Here is a 15,403-nt window from a genome sequence, read left to right as displayed (position 1 = left end):
AAACTGCTCGATATACCATTATTGCCGAAACCCTATACCGACGTAGTCTTGATGGTACTCTCCTTCGATGTCTGGAACAAGATGAGATAACAAAGGCTTTGGAAGAGGTACATGAAGGAATTTGCGGGACTCACTCAAGTGGTCCATCACTAGCCAAGAAGATCATGCGAGCTGGATACTATTGGCCATCTATGGAAAAGGATTCCTACTACTTTGTTAGGAAATGCAAGAAATGTCAAGTTCACGGTGACCTGATACATGCACCAGCTCAAGAACTGCAACCAATCACAACACCATGGCCTTTTTGTCAATGGGGTCTTGATCTTGTGGGTAAAATCCATCCATCTTCATCCAATGGCCATAAATTCATTATTACCGCCACCGAATATTTCACCAAGTGGATCGAAGCTGTTCCACTTACCCAAGTCACCGGCAAGCAGATCGCCTCATTCATCCTCAATTACATCATCTGTCGGTATGGTGTACCCATGTCCATCGTCACAGATAACGGTCTTCCTTTCAAAAATCAGGATGTCCGTGAGCTTTGTGAGAAATTTCATATCCAACACCGCTTTTCCACTCCCTATTACCCACAAGGCAATGGTCAGGCCGAAGCATCCAATAAAAACATATTGAGGATCCTAAAGAAGACAGTCAATGATGCCGGTCGTGATTGGCATGTTCAACTAAATCCAGCGCTATGGGCATATCGAACTAGCATTCGAACCCCTACAGGTGCAACTCCTTATTCATTGGTCTATGGTGCAGAAGCTATTTTGCCTATTGAGGTCGAGATACCATCATTACGAGTTTCCTTGCATAAACTCATTGATGACGAAGCATACAGAGTATCCCGTCTTCAGGACTTAGAGTTACTGGATGAGAAGCGACAAGCTGCATACAATCACCTCAAAGCCTATCAGCAGCGCATGAGCAGAAGCTACAATCACCGAGTTAGACCTCGTACATTTGAGGTAGGTGATCTTGTTCTACGAGAGAATCCTCGCAACCAACCAAACCGAGAACATCAGGGCAAGTTTGAATCAAACTGGCTCGGCCCATATGTTGTCACTGCTGTATTCGGGTCCGGGGCATATCAGTTGGCTACATCAGACGAAGAACCGCTCGCAGATCCAATCAATAGCATGCACCTCAAACAGTTTTATACCTAAGCTGTATAGAGCATCAGGCTCCCCTACATATCAGAAAAATACCAAAAACATTCAGAAAATGTCCTGAAGAAAATACAAAAACATTCAAAAAAGTAAAGAAAAATCATGCATTCAAACGGTGAACAACCACTCCGGTGGCACCTTGGGTAAGTGCGATGGTGAAAACCTGGCAAACAGGCGCCACTCGTAAAAGCAATGGCTCCAGTATCTTTCAGGCTCGTTGCGATCACATTCATGCACACACACATCCATCCATCCAAACCATGGCTTGTTATTTGATCTGCAATTAAGAAAGTACTCCATGCGTCTAGCATCCCACCTTTTCATAGTCAGGTCTACAAACTGGGGGCAATACCCTTACCCTCGTGATGGAAGTGGATTCTACATTGTCTTATATGATTCATTAAGTTCTTCATTCAGGCAATCATCAGAAAATATCAAAAACATTCAAAAATGTCTCGCAAAATACCAAAAACATTCAAAAACAATACAAAATCCAAAAACATCAGAAACCCATCAAAAATCAAACAAAAACATGGCAAATACATTATACATACTCATCCATGCAGATACCAAAACAAGCATTGATAAAATACTCACAAAATGACCACTTACCAAACGACCACACAATCCACATCAACAATCAAACTGTCTTCAACAAGGATGCATCCTTCCTTACCAAAACAAAGACAAGATGACGTTTTCTTTGACAAGAAAATTTTGTTTAAGCTATCAAATACTTGGTTTATTAGTGAGTACAATCATTTGTTTATCTGTATCGGAATCTTTTAGCATTGTTTTGTATCGTTTGCGCATTATTTCCGATGAAGTTCTGGGGCATGTACTAATGGTGTCTACGTGGGAAGTTCACTAAGTTACGTGATCATATGCAAAATGCAGTCATAGATCACTACAGCTTGCTGACTACAGCGTATACCTCGACCATATGAGCATGAACCATTACCAAGGATCCTTATTCTTTATTCTTTATGTATATATTGTTTGTTTGCAGGTACAATGCTCTTCCTTTGGTTCCTCTTCCTCCAATTTGGATAAAGGTTTTATTTTCTTAGTACGGTATGCACTTGTCTCAGGATCTGATCAGCCTAAGATCAAGGAGGACGATCCAAGTCATGCACGAAAGGAGATAATCCTTGTCTGTTCTGCAAGCAATACTCAGGTCAACTTGATCCATTATATCAAGTTGCTTGTATTAACTTGCTATATAAAATCCATGTAAGAAATACTCTAGTCATCTTGAATCTTTATGTCAAGTTACTTGTATTCTCTTCCAACATTTTAAAAGCTCAATGATGAAAATAGAGCACTATGGATCGTCATTCCATCTCATCTGTATATATTGCATTTCGTTGCATTCCACCCATCCATACATTCATAATAGCTACATATCATGCATACATAGTCATAATAATGCATACTCTATTTTCCTCTTCTTCCATAGGAATGAGTCATAAGTTTTCCATTTCTTCTATCTAACATTGAACCCCCCCCCTCACCCTCCCCATCTCGATAATCAACATCACATACCCTACATCGTTTCTCAATCAACCCAATCAAGCCACGTTCATCACCATCCATCTCTAAATAGGAGGGATTGTGTTTCCTATCCTAAGTCATCCAATAAGCCAAGCAAGTTACTCTGTCTGCACAGGTACATTGACTCACACACACCTAGACTATCAACAGATACTCTGATCAAGTATCTTCGGGTCTCAACAGGTAATCGATTATGGCAAACCTAGACTACAACAAGCATTTATCATAATGACCTAGTCTCAACGGGGTTGCCATGATTCCCCACAACCATCCATCACACGCACATACTATCAATTGATCAACCAATCAAACACAATCACATCGGACAATTACATCAATTGTCTACGTCTCAACGAGTATTTTGCTTCATATACCTTGACTTCATCGGGCAATTACATCTATTGTCTAAATCACATCAGGTCACTTTGATTCACTTACTCAGACTTTATCATGTCCAAGCGACCAACTGACATCAACTGTCACGCTTTGACTTGACTGGGGCAATTAAACCGATTGCACCAGATTGTCTAACCAATTTTGATCAATTGTATAGCATCAATCCAAACCCCACACTACATCTGCTATGTATCTCTTGCATGACCTCAGGGTACTCGCTGGCTTGTTGTTTCTCCGTATTCACTCTATTTTTCTTCCATTCTTTCACTATTGTTGCTAATTTCTTCTATTCTACCTCCCCTCCACTTTTCATTCTTTTTCGAGAGATCGCCCGATTTTTCGAAATTTTTCGGCCCATCTCTCGAGGGGGCATACCACCCATTAAATTTACATTTTATGGGGCATTTCTCCACACCTATTTTTCTTTCTTTGAAACAATGCGATAAACCGCACCGTCTCAAAGAGGGGCAAATGTAGTCACACAAATCTGTCCAGCTTAATTAAATAAATATTTCGTATTTATTTGATTAAAAATCCACTAACCATCAATTAATTAAATAAATATTTAATTAATTCATCCCCAAACATTCTTCTATTAATAAAATAAATTACTCAATTTATTTTAATTAATTCATTAAATCAAATTTCAATCAATTAAATAAATAAAATCAATTTATTTAATTAAAATCCCTTTTCCTCTTTTAAATAAATTAAATAAAACATTTATTTAAATCATTATCCCCACCCCACTTGCATTTTCCTACAAATGCAACTTGCACACATTTATTGAAATAAATGAATTTTTATTTTAATAAAATCCTATTTTCCCTCACCCACCAAATCCACTTGCAAAATCTAATCCCCTTCTAGATTCTTCTAACCCCTTCCTAATTAGTCTAATCCATCCCCTAATTATTGTCACATTCCTAAGCAAAGGGAAGTCACTTCTCAAAGCCTAAAAGTCTTGGATAACCATTGAAGGTTTTCAACCTTCAACCACCAAAAACCCCAAAGTCTTTGAAAACCATTAAAGGCTTCCAACTTTCAACCACTTAATCCCCAAAGTCTCCAAAAACCATTAATGGTTAACCCAAACCCTTCCACATGGTTAAAACATTTGTTTTGACTCAACCTCTATCCAACCCAAGGGTCTCATCAAGCATTTAATGCTTTGACCATGATTATCTCTTAATCATTTGCACAAAGGTTTATCCTTGCATTAACTCCTAATCCAGTGGGTAATCCTAATTTAGGCTTGACTCTTAGCCTTTAGATAACCATGAGGTCTTCTCAGGCCTTTAATGCCTCCAACTTCTTCTTTCAACCCAACCCTATGTTGACATTTGTCACCATTTCATTGGTGTCAATTGTGCACATGGATTCCCAACTTTCAAGCTTGACCCTTGATTAAACCTTTCAATCCTGGCCATCCATTGCTCCATTTTTCCTATAAATAGAGCCCATTCCTTCATAATCCAGATCCTGAAAACTTGTAAGCATTTAGACTATAGCCATTTTAGAGAGCATTTAGCATAGCATAACTAAATCTTGTCTTTTTGGTAAAATCAATCATTTTAGCATTAAAAATAGCTTTTCATTTCATGTTTGGAGCTATTCTACAAATCTCAATCCTCCATAAGCATCCATAGTGCAAAAAAGCTGCTGAGAGCTACACTATTTTGGAACTTGGAGAGGAGAGGAACAAGGGAGAAGGAGCTAATATCATGTTAAGAGATAGTTGGAGATATCTCATTGTCTTACTTCTTTAGTTAGATTCATTAGCATGCTTTTAGTGTCTCTCTTGGAATGCCTTCATATGTTTTAGTTTTTGATTGACTAACTCTAACGTCTTGTGTGTTTTGTGTTGTTTGATCATAAACTAACATTGTGCCATTTAGGAGGGCATCATATATCACTATTTAAAGACACTAAATTATAGAAAACATACATGATCAATTGAAGGGCTTACTATTTGAGGAATCCTTTGCCATTTCTTTTGGAAACAAAAGTTGAAATCCGGCATGTTCTTATGACTATGAGGAGCCCTCTTAATTGTGGTTATTTGCTCTACTAAATACAAATGGTTCGATTTGTTTTCAAAAAGCATAACTCATCACCCAAATGATCCCAAGTGCCAATTGTGTTCACCCTTAAGAACTTGAACCATTGAAGGGCCTTTCCTTTCAAAGAAGTTGCAAGCAATCTAACAACAACATTCTCTGTAGTAATATGGTGAACTGTACATAGGTTAGCTACAACTTTTTTGTGTTCAAGAGGCATTGTTTGGTCTTGAATGATGAAGAATGAGATACTCTTCAAGGTTGTTGATGATGTCTATTAATGTCCTAGGTTTCCTAGTTATAATGTCATTAGTTCACTTGTTCTTTCTACTTAATAGACTTTTGTTAGACTTGTTATATACTTAATTACCTTTAAAAGACCATATTATTGCTAACTATAATACATATATCTATGGTATATTGATATTAATATTTTATGCATTTTGATGGATGTTATATTGTTTAATGTCATGAATGATGATTCATATGGATTATTATTATTGTTGCACTAACATGGCACAAGAAATATGAAGTTCCTTGTAATCAGTATGTTGTCAGTACCCCTGTTTCATCCATAGTCAAAGGAGATGAAGTAATGTCAACACACGTGGAGAAATAATACGAAGAAAGAGTCATGATCAAGGAAGAGTCTTTGTAGACTCCATTTCTTTAGAAGACATTGGAGAATTACTGCATCATGGAAACCATGGGGGTTATGCTCCATTACTCCTCGGTTAATGGAAGGGCCATGTCTTTGTTCTTGTGTACTGCTTAATAAAGGAGCTTGTTCTGGGATGGAATCCTATAGTGCAGATTTTTTATTTCTATTTTCTTCTTAGAATAAGTCACCTCAGTCTCAGATAAATTATGCAACAAGTGGTTTAGATTTAGTTGAAGCAAGTTAATGTTGTGCTTCCTCTCAACGCTTTAAATAAAGATGTGTTATTTTGGTCACTCAATTAGAAATAATATTGTTACAACTTTGTTTGATTTGTATCCACCAACTACTTTATTTAATGCAAATCAATTAGATTCTATTTGTGCTAGATTATTGCAAAGTTATTTTATGTTGTTCCAAATACAAGTTTGCAATGGTTGAATGATGGTTATCTTGTAAGTTAATTTCTATTATCTGAACACAAAAACCACATTCCTCAAGCATGGGCCACTTGACTCCTTTATTTTTTGTTATTTAGATGCATGCATACAATAGATAATCTTTTTCAATTCATGATTATTATTAAAGTCTTTGATTCTTAATAGTATTCAATAATATTTTCATAATTAGTTATTTGGTTGCAACTGTTGTTAATTGTTTAGATAGAGTAACAATTGTACCCATAGCCACTACTGTGTCTACTTCTATGTCACTCACAACCATTGTTGTGTTAGCTAGTTTCCATCTTTCTTCACTTATGCTTTCATAATTGAGTATATTATTTTTACACAATGATAGAACCTAGGAATCCTTTGCTACACATATAGTGCTAGTAGCATCTTTGAAGATACGTCCCTGGTTGGTAACTAAATGAGCCTCCACTTAGGTCATGCAGTTACCCCATTGAACACCTCATTTGGGTTGTATGCATGCTGATTGCAGCAACTAATTGAACATAGTGGAGACCAGTCATTTTTGGTGCCATTGTAGAGGATGGTGCTAATGTTAAGGGCTCTTGAATTTAGGATTGTTTTTAGTCATTTACTTATAAGAAATTTCCTTTTTGTTACCCTTTTCTTAGCACGTGTTGTGTTTAGCATTATGAATTATATTTTCAATAGTATCAACTATCTTTTTACTAAAAAGTGGAGGAAGATATCCTACAAGCTTGACACTTCCATTGCATGCACCAATAGAGGGATGCTAGAGGAATGTTCTTCCGAACAAAAGTAGTGTTAAAGACTCCTTGGCTTCAACGAAGGGGACAAAGATTCAATAGTTTTAACGAAGATATCAAAAGATCCATTCAATGCTTATATTGATCCAATATCTTCTGATAGCACTCAAGAAGAACCTACTTTGAAGCATTCATAAAGACAACACCAATAATGGGTGATTCCGAGGTAGAAAATCTTGATAGACCAGTCACTTTTGCATTCCCAATTACAGACCAAGAGAGGGTTGCATAATTGAAGAATATGCCTCCAAATGCCCTCCCAAACTTTTATGGCTTGGTCGCTGAAGATCCTGATACATTCTTGTTTAAGTTTGATGTACTTTGTAGAAGTTATGGCTAGGTAATTGATTCTCGTGGTTGCTTGAAATGACTATGTAACTAATGCTCACATCTTGAAGCTATTTTCAACAACCTTGAAGGACTCAACATTAAGATGGTTAATGGGGTTGGGAAGCAATGCAATTACTAGCTGGGTAGCCATGAAAAGAAAAGTTTCTACATAAGTGTCATGATTATTGCAGGGTTGGAGATAAAAGGAAGGAAGATATCTTTCAGATGTCTCAAAGAGAAGATGAACCCCTTGAAAACTAGATGGATAGGTTCCAAATTTGTTTGAAGAAATTCAAACAAAATAGGCTCTCTCTCAAGTCTATTAAATTGGTATTTCTTAGCGGAGTTAATGATGAATTCATTGGTGCACTCAACTTGATGGGTGGAAGAGATATCACACAAGCAACATTTGATGATATGTTTAGGCTTGCAACAAATTACTCTAGGTCTACCCTAAGGAAAGATAGGAATTCTAAACCGCTCTCTACCTCAAAGACATCTTCCAGTGTCTCAAGAGTGGAGCTAAGCAACCTACTCTCTAATATGAAGGAAGATATCATAGGTCACATGGAAACTTTGTTGGATACTCTTAATCTTAAAAGGAAACAAGAAGAAGCAGATGTTGCTCTTGTAGAATATTGTCCTCATTGTAGACAAAAGCAGTTCAACTCTAGATGTAAAAAGCTTTCTACCATTTCAGAAGAAAAACCCATCTGTCCAAAATTTCATATAGTAGAAGACGAAGATGGATAAATATTCTACATAGCACAATGCAAGCCATTGTAGCCAATGCAAGGTATGCCATCCGACCCATTATCTTTTAATCCTTCATTTCTTGTGGTACAACAAAATCCTGTAAATTGGAATTTTCAGCCTTGGAACATGATGCAAACCCCCTATGGCAAGGCAATACATCGAGTTGGATACCTGGATGCCTCCATATGGCTCTTGGCTACCCGAAAATCAAAATCTCCCTTATAATAAGTGGCAGGGTCCTCGAAATTTGTGGTCTCAACCATGGTGAGGAACTGCACAATGACAATAGTTGGTATTATCTACCTACAACAACAACAAAGTTTTCCCCAACAACCTACTTTAATTCCTAATATTCACCCACAATAGTCGGCCATTATGCCCAATCATAACACACATGCATCTGCTCTACCAAGAGCACTCAGCTGCCTGCTCAACCGAAACCTAATCCTAATAATAAGCCTACCCAACAAGCTTATGTCAATGAGGCGACTCAATACCCAACCTATACGGTTGAGTTAAGTGATGTACATTTACGCTCAAGCAAGACTCTCCTTGGTCCTACCACACAACAAATTATAGAGATTTTTTTATGATGAAATAGTAATAGGTCTCACTAACCAAGGACCATTGGAGCAACCACAAACATTTGTGGAATCCCTTAATAAGGACCTACCTTTTCCTAAGAGATTAGCCACATAGAAATATTCAATTCAATCTAAATTTTATCTCTTAGGACAACTGAAGAACATATATGTCAAAATACCCCTCCTCCAAGCTATTAAATATGTTCAATTTACACCAAAACCATTAGAGACTTGTGTCTTAGATGGCCTAGTAGGAAGAGACAAGACCCTATAACAATCCATGTTATTGGATAGTTGGCTGAGATTATGTTAGGAATTGTAGTAGTCCCCAAATATTTGATCTTGAGGTGCTCAAGATTGACCCCAAATTTTATTTTTTCAAATTAAAATTCTTAAACTCTTATCCTTTCTTACCAGTTATTGGGAGTTGTCTCAACACATATTTTGCACGACTAGTTGTTATGTATTGGTATTCAAAGACATTAAATGTACAAGTATTGATTTTAGTGAATATCCAATAATCATTTAATTATCAAGGAAAAGTAATTCTAGGTGCATAAAAGGAACCCATTGCATTAAAATGTACATATAGGCCATTTGCATGCTTATGTGTGATATTTTCAAATATTTTCCCTATGTCATAATGTTGATCCATCACTTGACCCTAGCAATATGACAACTTCCTCAAAGGTATTGTAGACACCTTGAATTCAACATACTAGCTTTATGAAAAATAATTAAGTCATTCTTTAATTAGTTCTCCCTTTCTATTAATTAATCATTCTTCTAATCTCGTTTTCTTCCCTTAAATTAAGTAATTAAATCAAATTGGCTTTAGTCCCCAAATTTACAACCAATTCTCCCTACTAATTTCCCATAAATTAATTAAATAAGTCATTATTTAGTCAATTTCCTTCACCATTCAACGTGAATAAATTTATTTCCTCCCTAAGGATGATTTAATTAGCCCTAGTCCCCAATTCTTCCAACTAAATTAATTAATTAATATGTACTTAATTAAATGATATAGACTAATTAATCCCCTCCTAACCTTTCTTCTGATATTTAATTCTACATCATCCTAAGTCTTTTAACGTCAATTGTTTGACCCACTAACATGGATTGACATCTAAACATTCTCTTTCTTCCATGTCTGAGAATGCTTACTCATTCCACTCTATGCTCACACCTGTGGGCATACTAACTCATCTCGCTCCTTGTTCACACATTGTGAGCATGGACGAGGTGGAGGATTCTTAATCCTCCACCTCGTCCCCTTACCTTGACTATTCTCCACCCCCTTGCTCACACATTTGAGCATGTTCTCTTAACATGTCAAGTCACCATGCTCACAAATGTGAACATGGTTGGCTTTCCACCTCATCTTCTAATATTCCCCCACTTTCTAACTTCTCCTTGCATCTCAAGATTTAGTAAAATATCCACCATTGATCTTGAATCTCTTATCTCTCGTGACAATTATCACAAGCCTAATAATCCCCTCCATGTAGTTAAGTCTTGACCATTGATTTCGTCTTTTAATCTTGGCCCTCCATTTCTCGCTTGAGAAATCTATTTAAAGGAGGCTTGCCCCTCTCATTGTTCAACTATCTTATGCTAACTACATGCTACTATTTCCATACACTGATGTTAACAAATTGGTGACGTAACTACAAAGAGCATCTCTATTCATCCAATCAGAGAACATCTCACATATCAATGGAGGTTTGATGGATATGTTATAACATTTTGCATTATTTTATTTACTACAATTTTCTCTATCATGGATGTGAGCTTTTGTTTGATTTTTTGGATTTGTATTTGCTATAAATCAATTTCTTTGTAGCTTGAAAAGGAGCCCAAAATTATTTTTAAATACCATTGTGCTTACACACAATTAGATATTAGAGGTTATAGTGAATCAAGTTGAGAAGTTTGATGTATTCTAGATCAACTTTGTATATCAAATAATTAATCTATGTTGCCAAGATTGAACTTGAGATACTTAAGATCAATCCACAAATAATTTTGAGTTTATTTTGATTCTAATATAATGAACTATTGAAAATATCATTTTTTAGACAATAGCAAATCAATTATACAAATCTTCAATTTTATATTTCAATCATCAAATTAAAAACTAAATACATATATCCTTTTTATTTATTTTCAAAAAATATTTATTTCTAATTTATTAGTCCCATTCTTCAGTTCACTAATTAAATCTTGATCAATAGTGTAATGATTGCTTGCCCCATATATATATATGGAACTTTATTCCCATACAATATTATTGTCATGATTAAATATGATAAGATGGACTTAATCAAAGTCAAAATAGATTTGAGCTTTTGGGGGAATCAATTGTTCATGGAGAAAGCTCTAACTAATCACATATAACATAATAACATTTTATGTGGGCCTAAAGAAAACACGCTCAACTCTCATCATGAAGCATATAAAATGTGTAGAGGGTAATGTTTAAGTACATTCATTAATTATTATTGCCTCGCAATCACTTTTGAGAGTTGAAAAAATAAATAATGGAATGCAATTTAAAAGGTTAATATTAATTATATATAAAAGTGTAATTAAAAATAATATTTAGTATTAATATAATTTATATAAATATTATATCTTTTATGTATTACAAATTTCTAGTCTAAAATATTAAAAACAATTTAAATGTGAAAGAAATATATATATATATATATATTTGTAATCTAAAATATTAAAAAATATTTTTTATAAATTTTCATTTTTATTTTAAAATAACATATTTTCATAGTGTACATCATCATCACTTCTTTCTAAGAATTATAAGTAGGGGAAGAGCACAAGTCACCTTCCATATTTCAATTATAGTCCATGCTATGTATGGGTCTACAGATGGGTTAGAGCCCTATGGGACTACCTCGTACTCCTTACGGGAGGACCTCCCTAACTGCACTACAAACGAGGCGTACATACCTTACCCCCTTGTGGGATTTGAACTTGTGACCTCTCTTTCAAGAGCACAAGTTCTCCACCACTAGGCCAACTCAGGCTTGAAAGCAAAAAAAATGATAACTAAAACCTCATTAATAAATTTCACATAAAACCTCATTAATAAATTTCACATATACCAATAGCTACTCACTTTAACACGAATAGTTAGCATTTTTGGATGAAAGCAAAAAAAGTGATGACTAAAAGCTCATTAATAAATTTCAAATATACCAATAGCTACTCACTTTACCACCACTAGTTAGCATTTTGGGGGTTTGCAATTTTATTGGTACCCATAACACACGACTACTAGGCATTTGTGCATTTGACAATTTAAGTGCATGGTTATTGGGGCATCTTTCACTAGGTATCAAGCCTATGAAATGACCACATTTTGACCCTTGCATGCATAACAGATCCCAATGGTTACTTCCAAGAAGCTAAAACAATAGCTATAAACAGTTAAGTCACATCCAAAAACAAAAAAAAAATATCCTAAAAATCCAATATAAAATCGTGAAAATCCAATGTACCTAAACGAATTTAACTATAACAATAAGCTTACCCTATTCATTCTTCCAATGTACTGTGATGAATTATAAATATTCATTCCCCTATAAAAAAATTATCAGAAATATACAAAAATTAATATTTATTTATTTTTAACAAAATATACCACATTCATCTCTCTTTGTATATTCTCTGAAAAATATACCTACAACACAGAATTAACCTTCCATTAAAATTTCACATTCCTTAAAACAAATTCCACAGAACTGAGTGAGCAGCCTAAGGGACTATTTGAATTCGGGTCGTTGGGCTACACAAAAACATACTAGAGTTTCATAGATGTGGACCTGCAAGTATTGAGTACTGCATCGCAGGGAGTGAATGGGGATCTCCCATGCCTTTGCAGCCCAAACCACAAATACTTGAGCATAAAATTTACACCATCATGTTCAATATTAAAAAAAAAATTACAGCATCATGATTTTATCCCAAAAAACAAAACATCCATGAAAACACAATCAATGAAGCTAATTTGTTTTTTTCAATAAATGAACAACATCATGGGCATCATGATATGAATATCTTATGTCAGATGCAAAGGACAAATATGTCTGCTACCTGAGATCAGGAAGAGATTTTACAGAGTTCATCTACTCCTTACAGACACAATTATTTTGTAGAGTACCTATTCTCCATCTACAAAGCCAGAAGATTTCTCACTATGACAGGGAAACACTGTACATAACATTACAATATCTGTTCCATTCCACACAACAATAGCAAACAAATAAAAAAATGAAGTAAAGACTACCAATATTCTGCAATCTACTGTAGTTTGCACTCCCTTGCATCAGATCTCCCCAGTATGATACCTAAATCTTACAAAATCCTTAGCATTCTCCATGTCCTGGCTCCAAAACTTCCATTTATTACCTTTCAATCACTGGATCTGTAACCATGCACCATTTCATCTCTTTTTCTCTGCACTGACATTATACTCATATGTACCACTTGAAGATCTTGAACTTGACACTGAAATCACACTTGGAATCTGTACTGGTGGAGGCCTTTTTGGTCTTGGAAATGACAGCAGGAACCTGACTGCACTTCACTTTGATTTTAATCTTCTGGGTCTTCCATTTCCCCAGCTTGGCTCTGATATGGGAATCTAGATTAACGTCCACTGTCATCTTCCCCTTTGATTGAGCTGATTTGAGCTTTGTGGCATCTGATGCAGCAAGCACTGAATCTTGGGTTTTGAGATCAGCCTTGACAATGGTGGTGTTCTTCTTCCCCTGGAAGAAACCAGGGACAGACCCATCTGCCAGATCTGCATCACCTGATGAGATCTGAACATTGAAATCATCATAATCAAATGTGACCTTCTTATTGGGATTCTTAGCAGTTAACTGCAGGAGGATTTCAGATGCGAGATGGGTACTCTTGGTAACACTCAATTTGGAGATCTGCAATGAACTCACTGAAAACTTGGGCTCCTGGGGCCTGTAAAGCAGCCATAACACAGCAGCAGCAATGGCCACAAGCAAAATCAGAATGACTATAATTGCAGTAATCCAGAGGCAGCACAAGCAGCCCCTGCTTCTCTTCGGCTTTGCAGGCTGTGGTCTGTATCGGGGCAATGAAGCTCCATAAGCCTGACCCTTAGTGTAAGCTCCATTCAGATTCTGTACCCCTGGCCTGTTTGCAGGATATACTCTGTCAGTCATGGCTTCCACTCACAGATCAACAGGAAGCAGGGGGATTAGTACAAACTATTAACTGTTCCCACTAAGTAATCCGCGCTATTATACTCCTAATAGCATGAAATCCTTAAAACCCAAGAGAAAAAAGTGAGTTCCCTTGAATCTACAGATCACAAAACACCACAAGAAATAAGCTGGCAATTGCTTGGCTTTCGGGGGTTTTCAGATGGAACTGGGGCACTAAGATTTCTGGTGGAAAAGCAACAGCACACCCGATTTTTGACGCTGTAAGATTCCTCCCACCTATTTATTTCTTTCCCCAGATTTTGATTGCTTTGAGTAGAGGATTTATCTCGAGGAGTACCATTTTTTAATCTCTGGGTCTATTTAGCAACTACCCAGTACCCGGTTTTCCGGTTTTCACTCACCCAATCTGTTTGAACATCATCAAAACTAAAAAAGACATTTAGCTTTACTCAATTATTAATTCACTGACTGAATTGTCAATATGCATGAGTTAAGAGAAGAGACAAGGGAAAAAGGTGCTTAATAATTAGGTGCTTAATAATTCAGAGATTCATTACTTTCTTGGCATGAGATGGGACGTCAATCAAGACTGTAATTTTGATTATGTGAGGGACTTAGAATCTTCCATTCTCTTCCAGGAAGGTCTATTTTGTTTAGGTCATTTTAACCATTAATAATAACAATTATTAGATTAGTTGCAGAGACTATTTAGAATCGATTATATTATTGTTGGGTATACCACGTTGAGCATGAAAGGAGGTTAAAAGTTATTTTTATAGAATTATGGTTATTTTATTATTTTAAATTAAAAGCAGGTAGAGTGAAATTGTATTTATAAATAAAATCAAAGTATTATTATTAGATATGAAAAGTTTTAGAATGGAACATAAGTCCAAATAAAATTTGGTAATCTTAAAAAAATATTTGATTATTATAAGTAATTATAAATTTAAAGCTTTGAGTATCTATATATATTATGAAAACAATTGGACTGCATAGATATCATCATCATATCATATCAGCATCTCTCCTTTTATAAATAAATAGATTACAATATGATGAGTAAGTGGAATATACTTATTATTATTAATCAGTAAATATATAAAATATATATATTCTTTATTGAAAATGAATTAGTAAATTATTGTATTAATGTCTCTTTCTTTTTATTGAACACTATTGAAATTATGATGAGCAAAAAATAAAATCACCAAAATTAAAATAAATAAACATTAACATGCATAAAATCTTATTAAAAACCACAAAAATTTAGGAAATGGTTGGTAGAAGATACTCAAGGAAGTAAATGGCAATTTATCATGGAATGCACAACTTATGAGGATATCCGTACGTAGTATGAGAACAACTTGAAGGTTGACAACACGCACCAGTTATTTGATGAAACTAGGATTAACCAAACTACTA

At 35.4% G+C, this 15,403-nt stretch overlaps 1 protein-coding gene across 1 annotated transcript; it reads right to left on the bottom strand.

Moving 5' to 3' along the window:
• Positions 1-12,770: 12,770 nt before the first annotated feature.
• Positions 12,771-14,392, bottom strand: LOC131053807 (NDR1/HIN1-like protein 2). Its single transcript, XM_057988455.2, has one exon. It carries the CDS (start codon positions 13,973-13,975, stop codon positions 13,247-13,249), a length of 729 nt encoding a protein of 242 aa, XP_057844438.2. The 5' UTR covers positions 13,976-14,392; the 3' UTR covers positions 12,771-13,246.
• Positions 14,393-15,403: the final 1,011 nt, after the last annotated feature.

This window comes from Cryptomeria japonica, chromosome 10 (genome assembly GCF_030272615.1).
Source record: "Cryptomeria japonica chromosome 10, Sugi_1.0, whole genome shotgun sequence".
In the NCBI taxonomy this organism is placed as follows: Eukaryota; Viridiplantae; Streptophyta; class Pinopsida; order Cupressales; family Cupressaceae; genus Cryptomeria; species Cryptomeria japonica.
The sequence above is the reverse complement of the archived record's forward strand: the minus strand, read 5'-3'. Positions and strand labels throughout refer to the sequence as shown.

What these genes read in the sequence shown, in the direction of transcription:
- LOC131053807 (XM_057988455.2), bottom strand. Translation starts at nt 13,975, where the DNA reads ATGACTGACAGAGTATATCCTGCAAACAGGCCAGGGGTACAGAATCTG.